We start from the raw sequence: 21470 nt of genomic DNA, 5'->3' as shown, positions 1-21470 counted from the left end.
AAGCCAAAACTTAACTGGCAAGGTGGCGCTGCACGCTTTATTCCTTCAATGATATACTAAAGTAAGTTTTCAATTTTTAGAAAATGTGATCCAGAACATACTGACATGACTGATAAAGACTGTGTCATTCACACTTGAATTTCCGCTGATCATCAGAAGTTTTGTGTAAAAGATGGAATGAATATCCCATAGAGTGCATAAATATCCTCAGGGTTTATTCTGCTTTGTGAATACCGAAGGTCATGGTGACTACCCACAGAGCTTAAAGGCCTGGGTTGGCACCATGCACCAGATTGTCTCATCAGAAATTTCACCCACCAGATTACAATTTCGATGGAAAACAAAAGGCTATCACACCTCAATAATCTTCTTACAGACTAGACAAAGGCGATCCCAGGGATCGCGAGCAGTGCCTTTAATTTTCCTTGGTTAATATTGAGATGTTAGTGGAAAGCGAGGTCTTCATGCACCCGTCTGGAAAAATGACAATTAAGTTCTGCCTTGCAATAACCAATATTTGGGAAAGGACCTGGAAAAATGCCTGGGCTTCAAGGCATCATTATTCGTCACTTAATTCAGATTGTCCTAAAGAAAATGGTTGCGAATCGTGCTGCCTTCTCCTTTATTTATATAGACATCTTTAAACAGGCAAACTAAGTGTACAAAGTCTCGCGGTTTCTCCAAAGTAATGTTATTCTCTCTGTTGCATCTCGTTTCAACTATCCTATCCATAAGCAGTTCCTTCGCCGGGAAAATACCTCCTTTCCTCATTTGTTACAGTCTAACGAAATACTGCTGGATGAAGCAATCACTCAAAATTGAGCTGTTGTTTGAACAAGTCTATATATAGTATTACATGGTGCTGTTTAGAATCACTCTTAATTAACGTATCCTTCGAATTTGTTGGTACAATATATCGCGTCGCCTATTGCAAAGGGCCCATATTCTTGACATGGACACCACAATCACAACAGTACTTGATAGGTTGCTCATCAAGATTTCGAGTAAAATCACAGAAATTCGTGTATTATCCATGTTAGCGTTCTGCATGTACATGTGTCTCAAACAATCTGAAAAGCAGTTTCAATATATCGACATTGTCTTTGTGTATGGTATCTCAATCGTACACAAAAGTATATGGACATGGAAGTTACCGTTGTTGATTTCTCTGTTACACCCGAGGTTTAAAGCCCCAGTGCTGCTAACTTTCAATGGTTTTTTAATTATTTTTATTTTATGAATCAATTGCAACTTCTTATTCTACTCCCCAAAGAATGTTGAAACACCCACTATTTAGCTTGTCAACTTAGCGTCTATATGTGTAAAATGCATGAATATTGTTTACATTTGAATTCTAGTCCGGACCAGAAGTCAGTTTTCAACAATAACAATGCACTTTACAACCATAGGGGCTGAGTTGACAAGCTGGATACTGTGTATATCAACATTCTTTGTGGAGAAGAACAAGGAATTATTGTTCACATTCAAAATAAAAATGGTGAAATTATCATCAAAAGTTAGCAGCACTGGGGCTTTAATAATTCTGTTCTGCTTGATGAAAATTCCACGAGTAATAAATTATAGCGAGGTCTCATAAATATTAATGAGTAAGCGTTGAACAGATCCCTGGAAAAAGGTGTGGTTTCAAGTCGACCACGTTCGCCGTTTTAAGGGTCATGTGATTGTGAAAGACTTACATTAGGCCTATAGCTTGTCTGACCAACGTAGACACTATACGTATAGGTGCGTATGACGCTCTGAAGCATTGCTGTCAAGTTCAAGTTCCGGGCATATTGATTTCAAGCGTTTGCCGACAGTAAGTACAAGACTAAGAAGCTATTTCGAATACTTCTACCTCAGGTTTGTAGAGTCTCTAGAATATAAGTGAGAGGCCAAAAGGTAAAGTCCCGAGATCAGTAGAAATACGTGACTAGTACAAGCATCGTATCAAATATATGCTTTTGCAGTGCTTTGGCGAATCACAGACACTCGAGTCTCTGGCTACATATCATGAACGTGTTGAATGTGGACCGGCTGTGCCAATCTGAGGACCTGACCGGCAATGTGTGTGGGATTTGGAGGCATGTACAATTTGTTCAAATTTTTGTCATCAGTGCAGCTATGTATATATCTCTCTTTAGTTAGCCCTGGGATCAGCCATGATTTTTCGCTGTTTATAGAATTGTCCACTCCCGTAAGTTGTAAGCGTACCAATCGTTGTACTATACATTTATACCTTCATGACATTTTCGTCGGAAGTGACGTCATTCAATATTCTGACAAAAATGCCACCTTCACCGTTTAAAGGAACATCGATTTAACTGTGCTTTATATAATTTGACCGATCGGCCTCATCTTAATATTCCTGATGATGTATGTATCGAGAGCGCGTCGCTTCCATAGCTACCGCTGCCAGACACACATCAATTACGGGTATTTTGGCGGACGGATTGAATTACGATGTGTTTGAGGTACAACGTTTTGCCTGTGTGTAAGCACATTGAGTTTATTTCCTCAGCGAATAAGTTTGGATGGAAGCGGGTTTAGGCAAGCTTAATGATAATATTCCTTTATGGAAATGTGTGTACTATTAGTGTTTATGTATGGAAGTCCGGGTGTAATGACTCCAAATGATGGAGACTACCCAGTATATAGGCCATAAGTTCACATAGAGGTCTGCCGTCGTCCGTGTGCCCCTGACGCCCAAGGACGATGGAATGAATGCGGGTTTGTGTTGTCCGCTTAAGTCTTGTGGTGCAATTTGTCTCCTGACTGTTGATTGATGTTCTTTCTGAATATTATCTCGTACCTATCATCGGGGGAAATCTAAAACAGGTCATTATGGATGCCGGTGTAGGAAAGCAGAACGGATGAATGCATTGTTGTGATAGTCAGTCATGGTAATAGCAAAGAAATAATTGACCCTATACCAAAAGTAAATAATACCCTTTTTACACTTTATTGCTTTACAGTTATCTCAGGGAGTGCTGTAAGGCAATAACACAAATAATTTATTCAAAAAGAAATTGCGTTTGTTTTTCAAGGACTAGAAATTAACGAATTCATACAAAGGCGCCTGGACTTTAAAGACCATTCAAGCATCATTAGTTGCGAAATATCACAATTACTGAACTGTATTAAACTCTGTTTTAATCCTGTTTATACCTAGTGACACGTCACAGAAAAATGGCTTTTCTTTCTCGCGACTTACTGCCAGTCTGAGTAAATTTGTCGATAAAAACACAGACAAATATAGACAGTATATGTTTGTCTGTGATAGAAATAATATTGTCAGCTAGCGCCACTCGATTACACCATCTGGGGCATTCATTCACCGTGCAGGCATTCTAATTGTATTTCAAAAGTGCGGATGTGCCAGTGCAGTCATCCGATAATATCTTTTCACATTTGAACAATAGTCTCCCCCAACAGCTATAGCTCTTTGTAGACCAAGGAGTCTTCCACAAGGTTACGTGACCTTGTTAAGCCTGTGCTTAAGACTGGCAAATCATAAAGAAAAGTAATCGTTTATAAAGGGTGACATAATATTTCTTAGCAATGTTCGATTCCAACTACACTGAAAAAAATGCCTCCGTGTTCAGTTACTTTTGTTCCGACCTAAGTTGTTGACTTTCAGGGTTTATAGAATTGTGAGTTCGCGCCACTGTCTTGGGGTGGTGTTGACAAAACAGTCGTCTGATGGATCTACCTATTCATAATGTCATTTCCGAACAAAAGTCTACTCCAACAACTGACCCTGTGTTGAATACAAACTCTGTTAAAAGTGTAGCGCCAGTACCTGACACTTGATACAAATTTAGAAGACTTAAAGGAAAACCGTCCAGGAGATGGACCACAAAATATAAGCAAAGTTAAGATTCAAGAAGAAGCGACTTGGTGTCTTTGACGATTCCCTCGGAATTCTGTCAAACTTACAACAATGGTCGATGGTGTCGCAGACTGCCATATCATAAGCCTGTTTTGAATTTAGGCAAACTTTTCCGCAATCTACCGGGAAGGGCGTGTTTTTCACGAACATTAATCCCATATAGGCTCGTGTTGCAAGACAGGACAATGGACCTTGCTGTGAATAATACACAGCTATGTCATAGTCTTGTATCGCTACCACTTCACATAAGAGGCGACAAAACAATGAAAACGAATCCAAACATTCACTTCCAGTCTATGAAGGCTACAACAGATGACTCTATGAGTTGTGCTGAACATTTTTCCTGTCATGATGAGTGAAAGATAATTTTTTGCAACTTGAAATTATTTTCTCAAAAATTTAACAATTATGGCATTCCCCCCTCATTTTGCAAATAAAAAAATGTTACCAGGTATTTTGGAGACACTTCTATAATAATTTCGAATATAAATATACGTTGAACAATTTTCCGGGGAAGAGTAACACGGGCTTGCTATAAAATTCAAAATAAAAATAATTGCTACACAGAGACGTGAATGATATCTACCATCAGTAAGACCAGTGATGGCAGGAGTGTCTTTGGTGATTTCTCTGATTTCTATCAGCGAACGTCGATTGTCGATGGTCTAACAAATTGCCCAATTGTTTGGAACCAAGAAACGTACCCACTCGAAAAAAAATGCAACAAGAAGCAATCACTCTGCATCATTGTAACGGTCACTATGGTGACATGAGAAGTAATACATGTTTGTCAGCGTCGACTAGTGAAAATGCTTCACGTTACACTAACAATTTTAATAGCAAAGCGAGACATTCCACAGTGAAAATCATCATATCGGGGCATACAATACTGCTGAAGAATTGTGTTCAGCGGTGTGTGATCATCTCTATTTTATTGTTGTTGATCAGACCCTTGTCGCTTTGTTTTTTGCACTCCAAACGATCGGTTCTTCGCGCCATTCTTTTCACCTTAAGTATAGCAGACACCACTAGCACTTTTCACATAAGAGCTAGTGCAGACATGGTTGACAAAGCAGTCATCCGATGTGTGTCTGACCTCATTCCATACAACATTTTCTCACTCAAAGAGATGTATTGACCTAAGTCTATACTCTGGCGACACCCGAAGTATTTTTTTATACTCTTTGGAAGTGTTGTCATCACAACAAGGTAGGTCTAAAAGAAGGCCACCTGGTTTTGAGACTATGAACGAAAATTCCTCATCCATCCATACATTCATCCATCCATCCATCACGCATGCTAAAGTTTGCCAAAAGTGTAAAACTGACGTACGAAAAGGATTGTAATTCTTTCACACCCACCCAATTTTATGATCTCTGTCGCTATCGAGCCGAAGAAAAACTTCTCAAACGTGCTGCAGAAGGGCTAGGCATACTTACAGAAGCCTAATGCTACAAAATTTGGATCTTTATGATCGTATTGTCTCAGTCATGCGGAGTTGTAAAATTGCTCGAATTAAGGTTGCCTTTCTACCTCAATTTGATTAATATGGAAGACACAGAGGAGAAGTCAAAATCAGTATACTCAGTGTTCTGACGGTACATCTTACATAAGCATTCAATTCGTTTGTTTTCGGTTGGTGTTTGTTTATACGCAGCTGTTCATTATTTTTTTTTCTTCGATACACATGAATAATGATACATTTGTTGTGTCCACTTTTTCCTCCCCACCCCCTTGGGGTGACGGTTGGGGTGTGGTGTTCCTTTTCTTCCTTTTTAATTTAATTATAAGGAATCCTATTATTTTTATTGTGGATCGGCAGAGGATGTTATTTTGAAGGAGAGTTATCTTTTTCTGTAAGCTTTTAATACGTAAAATAATTTTGATGCCTTACCTGTAATGCGTCTGTGTTTTGTTGAGTTTTTTACTTGTTTTTAATTAGCGTGCAATTAATTATGGTGAGTCTGTCAGGATAAGCTTTTGTGCCTTTTTTGTGTCGATGTTACCAATCTGTTACATCCTAGAACGACATGCAGCGATGTGCTATCTGCTACTGTTGTTATCCCTTTTTGACTCTAAGGTACTATAAGCAAGCACACAGAATTAGTAGGAAACATGTAGGAAATAACAATGAGGGCCACGTGATCGGCATTGTAAAATGTGAGAAACTACACGTTTCTTTCGTTCCCATGAGTCTCAAAGTTGACTTTAATTGTCTTCAGCGACACACTTGGGTCCCTTGAGTCAGAAGTGTTCTCTGGGATAACAGGTATTCCCTTTGAGGCAATTTCGAAGGGAGATCTATTATCAAATCAATTTTTTCGGAACGACATTTTGACACTTCCTGAATCCTGATATAAGTTCTATGGGAGACCTCTTCTCCTTGACAATATATATTGAGCCTAGGACTTGTCAAAAAGTCAATGTCATCCTAAGAGGCAATAGCTCCTCCTATATGTACTACAATCTGAGAAACTTAACTTTTTGTATATTTCACTCTTTTTCAGTCCACACAGCCATGGGGATCCTTGCCCGTACTTTCATTGTCATGACGTTTATTTGTGTCTGTACTGCAGGTAAGTTCAAGTTAGTGACGTCAAAACAACAATCATTCCTTATTTCTTTGAGTTACCTAGTAAACCCCTTTTGCGGCCTTGATCATGCAACTGTGGGCTTATGCACGTTTTGAATGGCATAAGTTACGATGTATGTGTTACTTATTTTCCCGAATGCCAGAAAAGATTTTTTGTCGCTTTCGTCTGTAATCTGGTGGCTATACAGTATTGGAGATATAACCTATCATTGAAGTAACACGAGTCTCGAAAGACTAAGTTCAATGTTTTGCTCTCACTTTTCTTTTGTGAAAACTTCAGACGATATATTTCACACACAAGAGGTAAAATCAGTGTAAACTTTGCAAAGTTTGGAATTAGAGAAACAAATTACTCCAAAATTACTTATATTTGATGATTAATATGGCCGCTACACCCTGTATTATACATGTATATGTGAGGAAAAAACGTTCGACTTTCACAAAGACGAGACGGTGAAAACTTCATTTTAGCCGCTTACTTCAAAATGAGCTCACAAAAGCAGCAGACGAGCCAAGTGTTGTACAAAACCACCACCATTTGCGACATGCATCAATAATGTCAGACATTGAAAAAACTAAAATCCAAAATCATTGTTTTTGTTTCTTTGATAATTCACATTGCTCTGTGATAAATTTCGATGTACCCATGTTTTGGTTGTTTGGTAAAGTAGAAATCGTACACTTTGCGTGGAAAGTATGAAACTGTGCTCCGACCCTGAAAATATATTATGTACACCTCGCAAATAACAACGACAAAATACCTGCCAGCTTCTGGGTATAATCAACACAGAAAATATAAATAACACGATTGGAACTAATTTGGGATAATTGGATTTTCATATTTTGCAAATTTCTCAAAAGTGTTATGTGCCATATAGCTGTTTGTTGCAAAATCGCAAATTACCCATAAAAACAAGTGTTAATATAAAAAGAAAAGCGGATGGGATAACATTTGTAGATTAAATCGACATTACTTCACCATCCAACTATCCCAAATTAGTTCCAATCGCGTTAAATATGGAAGGGTACACAAAGCCACGGTGAAGGAGCCTTTGTGAATGGAATCGCAATCTTTGAGTAGTTTGGAGAACTGTAATTAGAACCGATATCGAATGATTACCTTGTTGTTTCTGCTATCATTCAAATTGACACTAAAGCCTTCATTGGTAGCATTTCGGTAAACTCTTCTAATGCAATTATGTAGATACTGCATTTGTACGACTTCCCTTTCAGTAATAGAAAACGTAGGCTGCCCATCTTGCAAGTACATTGACCATGCCGACGCGCCTGTGAGTTCGAAAGATGAGACCTGCCTTCCATCGGAGTATGATGAAGATAATCCCGATCTAGCAACAACAGCCTGTACAACAACAAATGATCTTGTCGCTAAGTGCGTCAGTTTTTCTGGAAATCTCACAGCTAACGTTGTAAATGGTGAGCTGGTTATTCGACATTGTTACAGACAGCTAACACATTTATGCAGTGAAAACTATTTACGAATCAGTGTGTGTGTGTGTGTGAGAGAGAGAGAGAGAGAGAGAGAGAGAGAGAGAGAGAGAGAGAGAGAGAGAGACTTGATTTTGATTTGATTTGATTTTGCATGGACCTTTGTCAAAGTATTGTCTCTACGGACCGCAATACTTCATTCTGTATTTCCAAAAAAAAAATCATTACACTTTGTATCAACTTTTCACACTGTATATACTCTGTCTTTCAGCATTGTAGTATAGAAAATGACGAAACTACAAAAGTGTTTGACGCAGTCTTTACTAAACTCGTTCTGTAAAATGTGCATGGCACATCATTTAATATGTATGATAAATTGTGGTAAAATCTATAAAAGTCAACAAGTAAAAACGTAAATGACGATATTAGCATTGTAAACCATTTCCTTGTCACCTCTAAGATATGACATCGAATTTGTGTCACGCTTCACTTATGATTACATTATGCATATATAAAGACATCTACTAAGTCAAGTTTTACCCGAAATTCAATTGAAGTTATATGGATAGCTAATGCTGACAATTCTCAAATGAGAGCTTTCGTGTCATCACACTCATATCGAGTCTGACTCGAGATGGCTTAACTCAATTTCCTATTAACCCTGCTCCCTTTCATCCAATGTGACTCCATCTGTAACGATAGCTGATCTGTACACACTAACGCAAAGCTAATCTTGTCTACAGCACTTGCTACACTGCCACCCCAATCAAGCCAACAATCCCTGATTCTGACCCATTACTCTTCCATATGACAGAAAACACACAAGGGAGCATTCCGTTATTACGACCGGGGGTGAACCGGCAAAATTCGGGGGGGGGGGCACCTTAAATTTGAAATTTGCAAGGGGGGTCATGTATTTTTCAAACAGCTCAGAGGGGTTACTTAATTTTCATAAGCATCCGTCCCGTCAAAAAGCAGTTTCAGTGTTCCGAACTATTCTGGGACATTAAAATGATTCTCTGCACGATTTAATTCTGTGAAGCCATTTAACTGTAAATCTGAACGAAAGTATAATTATCACATGAACATCTTGACTTGGCAACTCTGAGGCTTGTCTTAATGTAAATCGAACTCACTTAGGGCAATGAACAATTCCTATTACTTACATATTAGAGATATATCAAGTTTTGTAAGGGAAATTATTTAACAGTTACCTGTAGACTACTAGTGCCATAAAAAGTGAAATTACACTTTTAGGTGAAATTCCAATATCATAATTATTGCCAACATCTGAACTTTCAAATACTTTATTTGAACCAAGCACATTTGTATCAATCGTCAAACACCTGTAAAAGCACAAATTAATTTAGTTCAGCATTGTAAAAAAAATTATTCATAGTTTTCTCATAGACGCCAATGTATAGTGAATCAACATTTCGGTGAAATTCCAAAATCCAATTTCTTGTACACATATCAACCTTTAACCATCCTAGTCTAAATAAGTACTTTAAAATGAATTATAAAAAGTCCATAAATACAAAGATTTAGTTAATTTTGTATTGGAAAAAAATTATTCATAGTTTCCTCTTAGACTACCATGTATAGTGAATCAACAGTTCGTTGAAATTCTAAAATCTAATTTCTTGCTCACATATCCATTTTGAACCACCCAAGTCTAATCAAATACATTAATATTAATAATCGAGAGTACATAAATACATAGATTTACCTATTTTTGAACTGGAAAAAATTATTCATAGTTTTCTCATTGACTCCCGTGTAAATTCTATCCCCCCCCCTCCAGGGGTGTTTGTGTGTGCAGCTTTACTCAAGCAATATGGGGGGAGGTGGTCATGAAATTTCTGTCATCTTTAATGGGGGTCATCAATTTTTTGATTCAATGGGTAGGGGGTTCACTTATTTTGACAGGTGCGCAGAAAAAATTTGCCGGCCCAACCCCGGCAATAATAACTGAACGCTTCATAACGCACATGGTATCCACGCCATGGCTGTCAATTTGACAAACATGATTAAAGCGATCATCTTAAAAAACTTAATACTTGGTCGGACAACTTTTCCATGATATAAAACGAATATAAGATTCGACCTATTACCGACTACCAAATATTTAATCCAACATCTAAGAACATCGTCCTGTTTTGCGAACCTCAAGAGTGCACAAGGGCGATGATCGAAAGGTCAAAGAAAAGCTTTTAATTAATAAATATATCTCATAGACGTCCTCGAAATTCAATACTAAGTATAAACAACTTGCAATGTTAATAGTTTTTTTCTCGATGCAAAAGTCGTTGTTTGTATGCACGGGCTCTTTTCAAAGCCCTTCATCACTATCGCGCTCATATACAAAGTCCTTCCGAACACTGAATGTATGAATTACTAAATATATATCAGGCAGAGAAGTTGGGGTAAACAAAACATATAATGCCTGACAATGACGTATCAATCTTGTATAGGTAGACTTTAACAAACATGGAGAATCACAAAGCATTAATGACTGTAAAAGTAACCATTATCTGTGACCATGTTTCTTCATTTCTATTTCAGATGGTAATCAGACTGTTGCAGTGTACATTAGGACATGTGTCCGAAAAGACTCTGACCAAGGGAATACGTGTGAAGACTTGTCTGGTACCTATGGAGGAGAACCAGACTTTCTAGGAGGTGTTCTGAGTTTTCTGGACACAGTTGAATTTTCAGACGAGTACATGTCCGGTCAGCTCTGTTATTCCGATGAGTCTACATCCAGTGGGGTGTCCCTTAAGTTGGCTTGTTAGCAGTAATGATGCAATTCAGTTTGGTGTATCTGCTAATGGTACTTTAAAAACTGTACTGTACACCCTAGGATTCCTGAGCACACGCTCCTAGAAACTAGAATAGGCAAAACACAAAGCAATGTTGTACTGCGTGGTTCACATGTCTCAAATTGAAAGTTTCAAATGTATTATTCTCTCTGTGGGAATAAGGGTTTCGGTAGATTAGTGAAAAGTAGACGGCTTCCCAGTGATTGTAAGCTTACTTCAATTCGATTTGGGAGTTTCATAGGATGTAATTTTCAGATAATGGAATGAGAAGTGGTCCCTTCAAATAACGTGCAAGCATAATCACCTGTAAAAGCGAAGCAAACCTAAAAGTATATTTTCTGAAGAACACATTATCGGGTTGGAATGCTTGTGTGTTGATTTACAGAAACTGTCCCCGTTCAGAGTAATATGACAGTAACTTACGACCTACAAATCTTTCCACTTCGTAACATCTAGGGTAGTTCGGATATGTTCATTGTGTGTGAACGTTACACATTTAAATTTGTTTCTTATTCAGGATGTATCAGAATATGAAGTATGTGCACTTGTTAATTTTTTTCTTCCTCAACATTATGTTCAGTGTTTTGTACATGATGTACAAATTTCGTACAGTTTGCGAATTAACGTAGAATAAAATTCGCTACCATTGGCAAATCTGTACTGCTAAGTAACACATCTTTATAGTAGCTCGCTTGTGTCGACATTTAATGTTAAACGATGACGCTCTAATTTGTCTCAATCATTTATGAGTCATTGATTAATTCTTGTGGGCCTATACTTCAATTTTTTATAAGATCCAGTCTTCAATTTACTTGTAATAAAGTAGCGACTTAGTTTATAGTACTTTCAGCCTATTGTCATCCTTCACACCCGGTACCCCCAGGGGCAGACCGTCGTAATCCAGGATTCGAAACTCCGAGGGGGTCGTGCTTTTTGACAAAGCATAGAGGGGATCGCTTTACTTTCAAAATTTGCCACTGAGTCAAAATTGCATTGTTTCTGTGTACAAAAGTATTCCGGGGAAATAGATGTAATTTATATAAATCAACACAACAGAAATATAAATTAAAAGTATGATTGATTTTGTTTTTCACTATGAATTGATGTTAACCTAATATTGGAATATGATGATCAGGAAATACATAGAGTATTTTTTTGACATTGCAAGTCTTTATCAATGAATATTACACACATAAATATATTGTGGTGCCAAATGGTATCGCGGTGTTATGGCCAGAAGAGCCTCACTTCACCACATCAGCAGTAGAAAACTGCCTACTTTGACATGGCTACTTGAGCATACAGTTTCGGTGTTATGTTCATACCTTTAGGTCTGCTTCTCTTTTTTCCATGAGTCAACACTCTCAGTTCTCTGTGCTTCTCCTTAGCCCTGGGTACCTAGCTCACTTTCATGGGCACGATATTCTGGCAATTTCGGTTGTATGATAGTATTCAAAATGACTATTTCTATGGAAATTAAATTAAAAAGTCAAGTGACAATCCAATGCAGAATTCAATTGTATGGTTAAAATACACTGACCATAAGGGACACAGTTATGTGCCACATACTCAGCAAATAACAGAAAAGAGGGCAACCAGAAACAGATTCAAATACTTTGCAATCTGTACAAAACAATGCTGGTGACATGGCAGACCCAGAGATTAGACTCTCCCTCAGCTCCTCGACAACTACGACTTAGACCTTGCAAGCCCCCTCAGCAGTTGAACGGAGCAAAGGTCAGCGAGCCGGCAGAGCCGGCGACTGGGGCAACTGCAGGGTATTGTAGACAATATTCGTTAAGGAGTTATGATCAATAAAATGTCATGCATAAAACTGTTTTATTATACAAACCTTGCCTTTGTCATGTGTGTGCCTGTAACTGTTCATCACTATCTCTGTATAGTATGTCAAAGAAAACTTATCTGTTATTAAACATATCTGTTATTATAAATGCTCTCCCTGATCCCTCAATCACCAACATGGGGGGGGGGGGCTTATCGCCATGACCAAATAACTCGTTTAATAGCAGCTCATAAAGAAGGATGTCCGTGGTAAAATTGTTGACATGTCAGTTGTAGTATATGATTTCAAATTTTAAATTCCAAAGAGTGCAAACATACAGTATTTCGACTGAGCTGTGAATGTATTCCGAACTTTCTGCGCATAACCAGATGTCCAAACTGTTGTAAATAGATTCACGCAATCGCTAATATTAAAAGAGAAGAGCAGTAAATCAAAAACGTCACTGGGTCATTGCAATGTTACCAGCCATCATGTTAAGTGTTAATGAAGCCATGATTTGCTCACTGAAAAGTCGCGATCTGTTTTTCATCATGTGTGGGTAAAGTTTTGTATCAAAAATGCAGGTTTCACAATGATGAGTACACTTTGCAGAGCAGATTTTCAATTTGCAAACATCAAGATATCTCTGAGAATATTAAAGTTACGCGTCCGAAGGGTGCGCCGAAAACTACAATTGAATGATGCAATTTGTGGCTGATATTGTGCCATTATAAGCCTATATCTTAATTCATTAACACACTGACCCCCCTTATTGAGCATTTCAAAAATCACGGTGACCCCATCATCAAAGTAAATACCAGGGTTACCCCCTTGGATTAACCCCATTCACGGCTGAAGAACTGTCCAGTCCCTAATGCTCATTCATTCCTGTCCTCTAAACTGCCACTAGGGTTTCGCCCGAGGCGCGGCTGACTTAACCAAACCGTTTGGGGCGAATCCGAGGTGTACAACTCCCTAATCAATAGACTAGAAGCTGAAAAGCAAATATGTGACATGATAAAACGAAAGAAATTGCGCTCTTTTGCGCCTATTGGACCAAAGGTCAAGATGAACAAAGTAGTGGTTTAAAGAGTTGCCAACGAGATAGATTCGTTGAGACAAAATCCCGCTCCGTATCGAGTTTTTTGCCTTTTCATCGGCGTTTTCCCACCATTATAATCAACGATAGATAAAACTTTCAATTAATATTTCTAGAGCATGTTGAAAAAAACACTCTACTATACAGGTGTGCGAAGAGGGAACTCGAATGCTTTTTAGACCTCAAAAGTGCCCCTGATCTCAAAGGTGTCCCCATGTTTTCACTTGAACTTGATTTCCTTACAATCTAATTATCGTACTGCCCCAGTCCCTCGAATAAGGCTTGCCTTTCTGCGTCAAATTGATTTATATTGAAGACAAAGTACTTTACAACAGGACAAGTCGAAATCAGAATACCCAGTGGTCTTACATCTTAAAGACCATTTAATTCGTTTGTTTTTGTTGTTTGTGTGCTTGTTTGTTGTTGCAGTTGTTCATTGTTCTCTCTTTGATACACGGAAATAATGAGACAATCGTTGTGTTCACTTTCCCCTTTTTTGGTTGGGGGTGTTCTTTTTTTCTTGTCCAATTTAAGGAATCCTATTATTGTTATTGTAGGCCGGCGGAGGATGTTTCTTCAAGGAGGGTTCTCCTTTTACTGTAAACCACTAACACGTAAAATAATTTGATGTCTTAAAGGTGACGCTTATTTTTTTTTTGGTTTTCTTGTTTGTTGTATTTGTCTGTTCTTATTTTCAACTAGAATGCCATAGTTATGGTGAGTCTGTTGGGATGAGCTTTTCATCTGCTACTGTTTTTATTCCTTTTGGATTCTGAGGTACTGTAATCAAGCACACGGATGATGTAGAATCAGTGTAATACTGCATGTGATGACAAAAGGGTATGACATGACACCTAAACTGCATGCAAGAACATGTATGAACTTTTCAGTATAACAATATGGGCCAAACGATTGGCACTGTAAAATATGTGAAAGTGCACACGGTTTTTGGTTCCAATTATTTTCAAAATGGACTTGAGTTGTCTTCAGCGACTTTTAGAGTTTACGAACTCAAATCATCTTTAGAAACAACATTTTGACATTTCCTGAATCCTGATATAAGTTCTATGAGACCACGTCTTTCCAATCAGTCCAATGACAATATATTTGATGTCATCCTAGGACGAAATAGCCCGTCCTATTTGTACTGGAAATCTTAGAAACTTAACTTTTCGTAATTTCATTTTTAAGTCAAGACAGCCATGGGGATCTTTGCCCGTACTTTCCTTGTCATGACGATCATTTGTATCTGTAATGCAGGTAAGTTCAAGTCGGTGACGTCAAAACAGCCAATAATCATTTCCTCTTTCTGTGAGTTACTAGTAGCTAGTAACCCCCGTCCTTGATCATACAACTCTGGTCTAACACTGTTTTTGAATGGTATAAGTTACGTTATCACATGCACAAGCCAAGTTTGTCGTCTCCGAACAAAAATACGGGATTTATTCTCTGGTCGTTCTACGTCACGACAACCCGCGTCTATGTCATCAATTTTGGTGCGTCGGACCTTTTTTTGTCGATCTTCGGTGTGCTCGTAAATATGTAAACAAACAACATGGCGGCCGATGTTTCTCTCACGATCAAAAGTAATGAAATCGATATTTTCAGACTACGACATTACTAATCCAAACAATGTAAACACAAGAGTGTACCGCCTGTATATTCCGAAGGAATTACGTGAATAATTTGCGGAAACAACGAACTCGAAGCTGGTCGCGTATACCGTGGGTTCCGTACGCATTGCAAACAGGGTCAGGCGCGACGTTTGCAGTGTTCGCGCCGTCGAGATTCAGTCGATATTTGTTCCCGAAAAATAGCGTATCTTCGTCTGTGATAAATTTCTAGGACTATACTATCTTTGAAATAGAGTATAACTTTGCGGAAGGCAGCCTACGTGTAGACCGAGAGCTGTCATTTGCTCCACACACGAACGAACGTGAGCGTTAACGCACACTACCGACGACTGGAAATGATTGACAACTTCTGCACGGCGTACTGATATTTATTCCTAAAGTAGTTCAAAAGTTTAAACGCGGAATCGTCATGGAAAACTTATTTTGTTTTGCAAAAAATAACGAATTCTTGGCTTGTGCATGTGATAAGTATATTATTCCCTAATATTTTTCTTCGTTCAGCTCGGAAATACTCGTGACGTAATGACCGTGTCACCACTCGTCTTCGACTCGTGGTGACACGGTCATTACGTCACTCGTATTTTCCTTCGCTGAACGAAGAAAAATATTAGGGAATAATATCTAAATATTCTATATTCTGTAAAGTTTCTTGCCCTTCAATCGATGAGAAAGTAATCCTGGGATTCATTTTTGTCCTTAAGTTGCGGCGTATCGTGGACTAAAATTATTCGTATTTGTCCATTTTTTGTCCGTCTCAAGTAATTTTCTTCTGTTATAGTCGATGGATACACCACTTTCTTTGCGACAAGTACGATCTTCGAGGCGCATGATCAATAAAGCGACATTTGAAAAAAATAATATCCAAAATCATTGTTTTTCTCCCTTTGATAATTCTCATTGCTCTGTGATAAATAGAGATGTTTCCATGTTTTGGTAGTTTTATTAAGTAAATGACACAAAGATCGAAAAGGTATGAAACTGTGCTCCGACCCTGAAAATATATGATGTACACGCAAATAACAACAACGACAAAATACCTGCCAACTTCTGGGTATGATCAATATAGCACTATAAATATGGAACGATATACGAAGCCATGATTTCCAGTACCGTGGTGGAGCTTATGTGAGTGGCATCGCAATTTTCGGGTGGTTTGGAGCACTGTAATGAGAACTCATATCGAATGATTATCTTGTTGTTTCTACTATTATTTAAATTGACACTATAGCCTTCATTGGTAGCATTTCGATACTTTCTAATGCAATCCTATTGATACTGCATTTGTACAACTTCCCTTCAGAAACAGTAACCTTACGTTGCCCATCTTGCACGTACATTAAATATGCCGTCCCACAAGTGTATTTGAAGAATGAAGCCTGCTTTCCATATCCCGACCTAGCAATAACACCTGCCTAACAACGGATGATTTCGTCAGCAAGTGTGTCAGTTTTTCTGGAAATCTTACAATAAACTTGCAAAACGGTCAGTTAATTATTCGACATTGTTACAGACAGAAAACACATTGATGCGGTGAAGACTACTTACGAGAGAGAGAGAGAGAGAGAGAGAGAGAGAGAGAGAGAGAGAGAGAGAGAGAGAGAGAGAGAGAGAGAGAGAGAGAGAGAGGAGAGAGAGAGAGAGAGGGGGGGGGGAGAGAGAGAGGGAGAAAGAGAGAGAGAGAGAGATATTGATTTTACATGGACTTTTTTAAGTAATGACTGCAGTACGTTACCGAAATACTTCATTCTGTATTTTCAAAAGATAATACGGTTTGTAGCAACTTTTTACACTGTATTGTCTGCCTTTCAGAATTTTATACATAATGATGAAACTAAATGGTGTTTGACGTAATCTTTACTGAACTCATTCTGTAAAATGCGCATGGCACATCGTCATTTAATACAAAGATAAAGTGTTGTAAAATTTATAAAAGCCCACACGCAAAAACTTAAATGACAATATTAGGCTGCGTTCACAAAAAATGGTTATTCGGTTGGAGGAATTCAGGGGAATTCGAAAGTTTTGGGGTATTAGAGGAGAACTTGAAAATTTTGCTCTGCCTGCTGGGAGAACTTGAAATTTTTTTGGTTCCCTTTTACGTTTTGCATTTTCAAAGTTTTGTAGGTAATTCGATTAAAATGAATACTATTTCTATGTCATCCACTTGTTGTAATGTTTGTAATAGTTTAACAAAATCTAGAACTATTCTGTCATATTACATGACTTTTATCTTGAAAAAATGTAAATATGTATGATTTGTCGTAAAAAAACAAACTTGATCCTAGTAATAGGGCAGAAGGTGCAACTGTTGATGATTTTGCAATATTTCTGTGCAATAAATCAACTGCAGTTTCTTGCTGTCTCCCTACAGCATGCTGAAACACACAATATCAAGTTTATTGACAAAGCCTGTACATACAAATATGTATTAGGAGATACTTTAATTAGAGTCCAGACTGACAGTCAGTTGTCAGTGATACAAATGTTACACATACACAGGCTGTGTTAGCAAGCTGAATAGTGGACAATTCAACATGGTGCAGGGAGTAGAACAAGAACACAGTTGAAAAACTGAACAAAAATATTGTCAAAATTATCAAAGTTAATACAGCTACTCCCTGCGGGCAGTGTCACTATCAGTTACCGCCCTGCTACTGCAGTGTCACTGTCACTGCATACCTGAGCAGTGACAGAGATAGCTCTGACTCTGATGTACATGGTAGTTGAAGAAGAGTTTGGGTCAAATGACGCTCATGACAGTGAAACATACTTGTACACAAGATCAAGCCAGAGAGCAACACGTGGAAGACCAGGAGACTTGAAAAGTTATCGGGGATTTTTGAATTCTGGCATAAGAAAAAAGATAGGGTCACTATGCTTGATTTTCTAAATTTTCACATTCTCATCATGAAATAATAAAAAAGCAAACTTTGAACAGTAAAGACTAAATGAAAAAAATATGTGACTAAATGGAATGTTTATTTTTTAACCAAATTTGACATTATTACACCAAAAATTTCAGAGATGAAAACATGTGTATGATGGAATATTTTTACCTTCTGGTATTGTCAATTTTGAGTAACACGATTGAAACTAATTTGGGATAATTGGATGGTGAAGTAATGTCGATTTAATCTGGAAATGTGAGCTCATCTGCTTTTCTTTTTAATTTACACATTTGTTTTGATGAGTAATTTGTAATATTGCAACATTCAACTATAGGGCACCTAACATTTTTGAGAAATTTGAAAATTATAAAGATCCAATTATCCCAAATTAGTTCCAATCGTGTTGAGTAGCATCTAATTCATATATGTCTTGTACTTTTGAAACAAATTTTTTGTACGTTACTCTGCTCAGCGCATCCTTTAGGGATGGACCATTAGACCTTGGGAGGGGGGGTGGTCACAATGAAATTGTGAAAATTTTTTTTTTACTATTGTAAATTTCTGAAATTTTTTTTTTCCAATTGAGATTAGCTGTGCAAATTTTTTTCAGAGTAAATTTTCAGATTTATAATTTTTTTTAGTTCGTCGCTGTCTGAAGATAAAGAGGGCAAAGATGTGGTGCCAAGCACCACAAGCGGCCACGCAAGCGGTCACAGGGGGGGGAGAGGTCAGGATAGGGGTGTCCCCCTGATGCTGTTGGAGCTTTTGAAAAATAGAGATTAAAACGGTGTTATTTGGTGGCACTTTGGGAGTATTTTTGCGGGGGAGGTCAGGAGGGGGTGTCCCCCCTCCTGTTGGAGCTTTTGAAAAATAGAGATTAAAATGGTGTTATTTGGTGGCACTTGGGGAGTATTTTTGTGCGGGGGGATAGTCAGGCGGGGGTGTCCCCCTCCTGCCGTTGGAGCTTTTGAAAAATAGAGATAAAAATGGTGTTATTTGGTGGCACTTTGGAGTATTTTTGCGGGAGGAGGTCAGGAGGGGGGTGTCCCCCCTCCTGTTGGAGCTTTTGAAAAATAGAGATTAAATGGTGTTATTGGTGGCACCTGGGGAGTATTTTTGCGGGGGGAGGTCAGGAGGGGGGTGTCCCCCTCCTGTTGGAGCTTTTGAAAAATAGAGATAAAAATGGTGTTATTTGGTGGCACTTTGGGAGCATTTTTTTTGGATTACACATCTTCCTCTGAAACATGGTCTTCTTGCTCCTCAGTAGCTTCCTATAGTTTTGAAAATTGACTATTTTGGTTTCCTGGCTTCCCTTTCTACTGCGTGGTGAAAAGCCTACATTCACCCCACCAAACATCATGCATATCTCATGATTTACAATTGATTTTGACAAGCTGAGAAGCTAAAATAAGCTAAATAATATAGTTAAATTTGCATATTTGTGTTTTTAGAGCAATTGTTGCCCTCTTTTGATCAAAACATCTATTTCTCTGTAGCAGCATGTCCAAATTGATTGGATATGTATAGATGTGTTGAAATTTCAATATTTGTCTTTTTAGGGCAATTTATGCCATTCATGGTAAAAAAATCTGTATTCTCTGAATGGGGTTGTCCAATTTCTTTGAAATTTGCTACACAAAAAACGATTATTCATGCAGATTTATTCAGTATTTGCTATCGAGAAACTTTCAAAGTTCAACCCTTTTGTGTGTTTTTGTGTTGGGATTTGTTGGATAGATGGCATTCTGCGTAGTGTATTGTTGAATGTTAAAACATGTGTTGCTGTCGTTTTTTGAGGCTGTTTTTTGAGAAAAAAGAATTGAAAATGCCTTTTTAAAAGCAAAATAATACATAATGACTTGATATGTTGTTTTATCATTATTGACTTGTTTCTACTTGTTCACCCATTCTTGCATTCATCATTGCAATAAAATGCTGTGAAAAAATGAAACTGATGTGGCCTGCATCTGTTTACCTTGATCTTAAAAGGCAAATACAACTTTCTGTCTTGACAACCATACCATAGTTTCAATGTTTTACCTAGTGTACCTGCTTGGTTTGTACGCAGGAAACAAGTAGAAAACAGGCTCTATAATTTCATAATTTTCAAGTGATCAGAATACAAAAGTCCTGAAAAAATAAGATAAGTACAACTTCCAGTATAAGGGATACAGTCACTCTAAATGTATAAATTAAAATTAAAAATGTGCCAGGAGGATGTACTAAAAAATACAGAAAGTTGCTTTCTGTCGGTAAAATCTAAAAAAATTTCAAGATTTTAAAGACTTTTGCAGATTTTTTTTTTTTACGCCTTTGTCTTCTTATTTATTTTTTTTTTATTTTGCAAACTAGTTTGAAAATTTTTTTTTTCCTAACTTTCTGCTCTGAAAATTTTTTTTTTTCTGTTTTTGACCACCCCCCCCTCCCAAGATCTAATGGTCCGTCCCTTACTGATATACGGGCTTGTGATAGGTTGGGGAATTTGAAAAATTTCGATTATATAGCGGGGGATTTGAAATTGTTTTAGTTTATTGACGGGGGGGGTCTGAAAAAATTAAGGTTTCAATATCGCGATTCCTTCAGCCCCCCCCCCCCCCCCCCAATCGTATTGAAAACCATTAGTCACTACTAGAGTATGAAAACGAATTGTCAATGTGTCATGTTTACTTATGATTACAGTATATATTTTAATGACATTTACTAAGTCAAGTGTAACCCGAAATTCAATTAAGGTTATATGGATAGTTACTTCTGACAATTATCTCATAGGCACATGAGATCTTTCATGCAATCACACTCATAAAGAGTCTGACTCGAGATGGCTAAAGTGAACTCAATTTTCTACGAACCCCTGCTTCTCTTCATCCAATGTGCTCCCATCTGTACCGACATCATAAGGGTTAATTGAATAAATGTCCGTCCCCAGGGGTAGAAGCGGGGTAGGGGTGTCTCGGTCTCAGCAAAGGTTTCTCCTTGCTATGGTTTATTTTGTTTAAATACGTTTGACTATGGTATGAATTGCCAATAAAAAATACTGTCAACTTTCGGTGTCTTGGTCTCATATTATCGCTGGTTTTGTAACGATTTCTTTTGTATTGTACAGTATTTGTCCTTTGACAACCTTATGCGAAGTTTTGTCACTGTTTCGCGTGTACATATTAATGCGTTTGATTGCCTAATGAGCCAAAGCAAGCAGGGGTAAATTACTAATCTGTGGACGCTGTCACCAGATTATCACCGATTCATTGACAAAGTCAACAACGGTATATATATATATATATATATATATATATATATATATATATATATATATATA

General features: G+C 37.8%; 1 protein-coding gene across 2 annotated transcripts in view; it reads left to right on the top strand.

The window, feature by feature from the left end:
• Nucleotides 1–1614: 1614 nt before the first annotated feature.
• The window catches only part of LOC139121894 (uncharacterized), a 37207-nt gene continuing 17351 nt past the window's right edge, over nucleotides 1615–21470 (top strand). Inside the window, exons 1-4 of one of the 2 annotated variants that reach the window (XM_070687186.1) lie at nucleotides 1615–1816; nucleotides 6397–6465; nucleotides 7716–7916; nucleotides 10494–12698. In XM_070687186.1, coding sequence (XP_070543287.1) covers nucleotides 6408–6465; nucleotides 7716–7916; nucleotides 10494–10723 — 489 coding nt within the window. In that variant the 5' untranslated portion in view covers nucleotides 1615–1816; nucleotides 6397–6407 and the 3' untranslated portion in view covers nucleotides 10724–12698. Of the gene's footprint in view, nucleotides 1817–6396; nucleotides 6466–7715; nucleotides 7917–10493; nucleotides 12699–21470 lie in introns of those variants that run through there. The other variant, XM_070687184.1, reaches the window with a different exon arrangement.

Source organism: Ptychodera flava, chromosome 21 (assembly GCF_041260155.1).
Source record: "Ptychodera flava strain L36383 chromosome 21, AS_Pfla_20210202, whole genome shotgun sequence".
NCBI lineage: Eukaryota > Metazoa > Hemichordata > Enteropneusta > Ptychoderidae > Ptychodera > Ptychodera flava.
The sequence above is the reverse complement of the archived record's forward strand: the minus strand, read 5'-3'. Positions and strand labels throughout refer to the sequence as shown.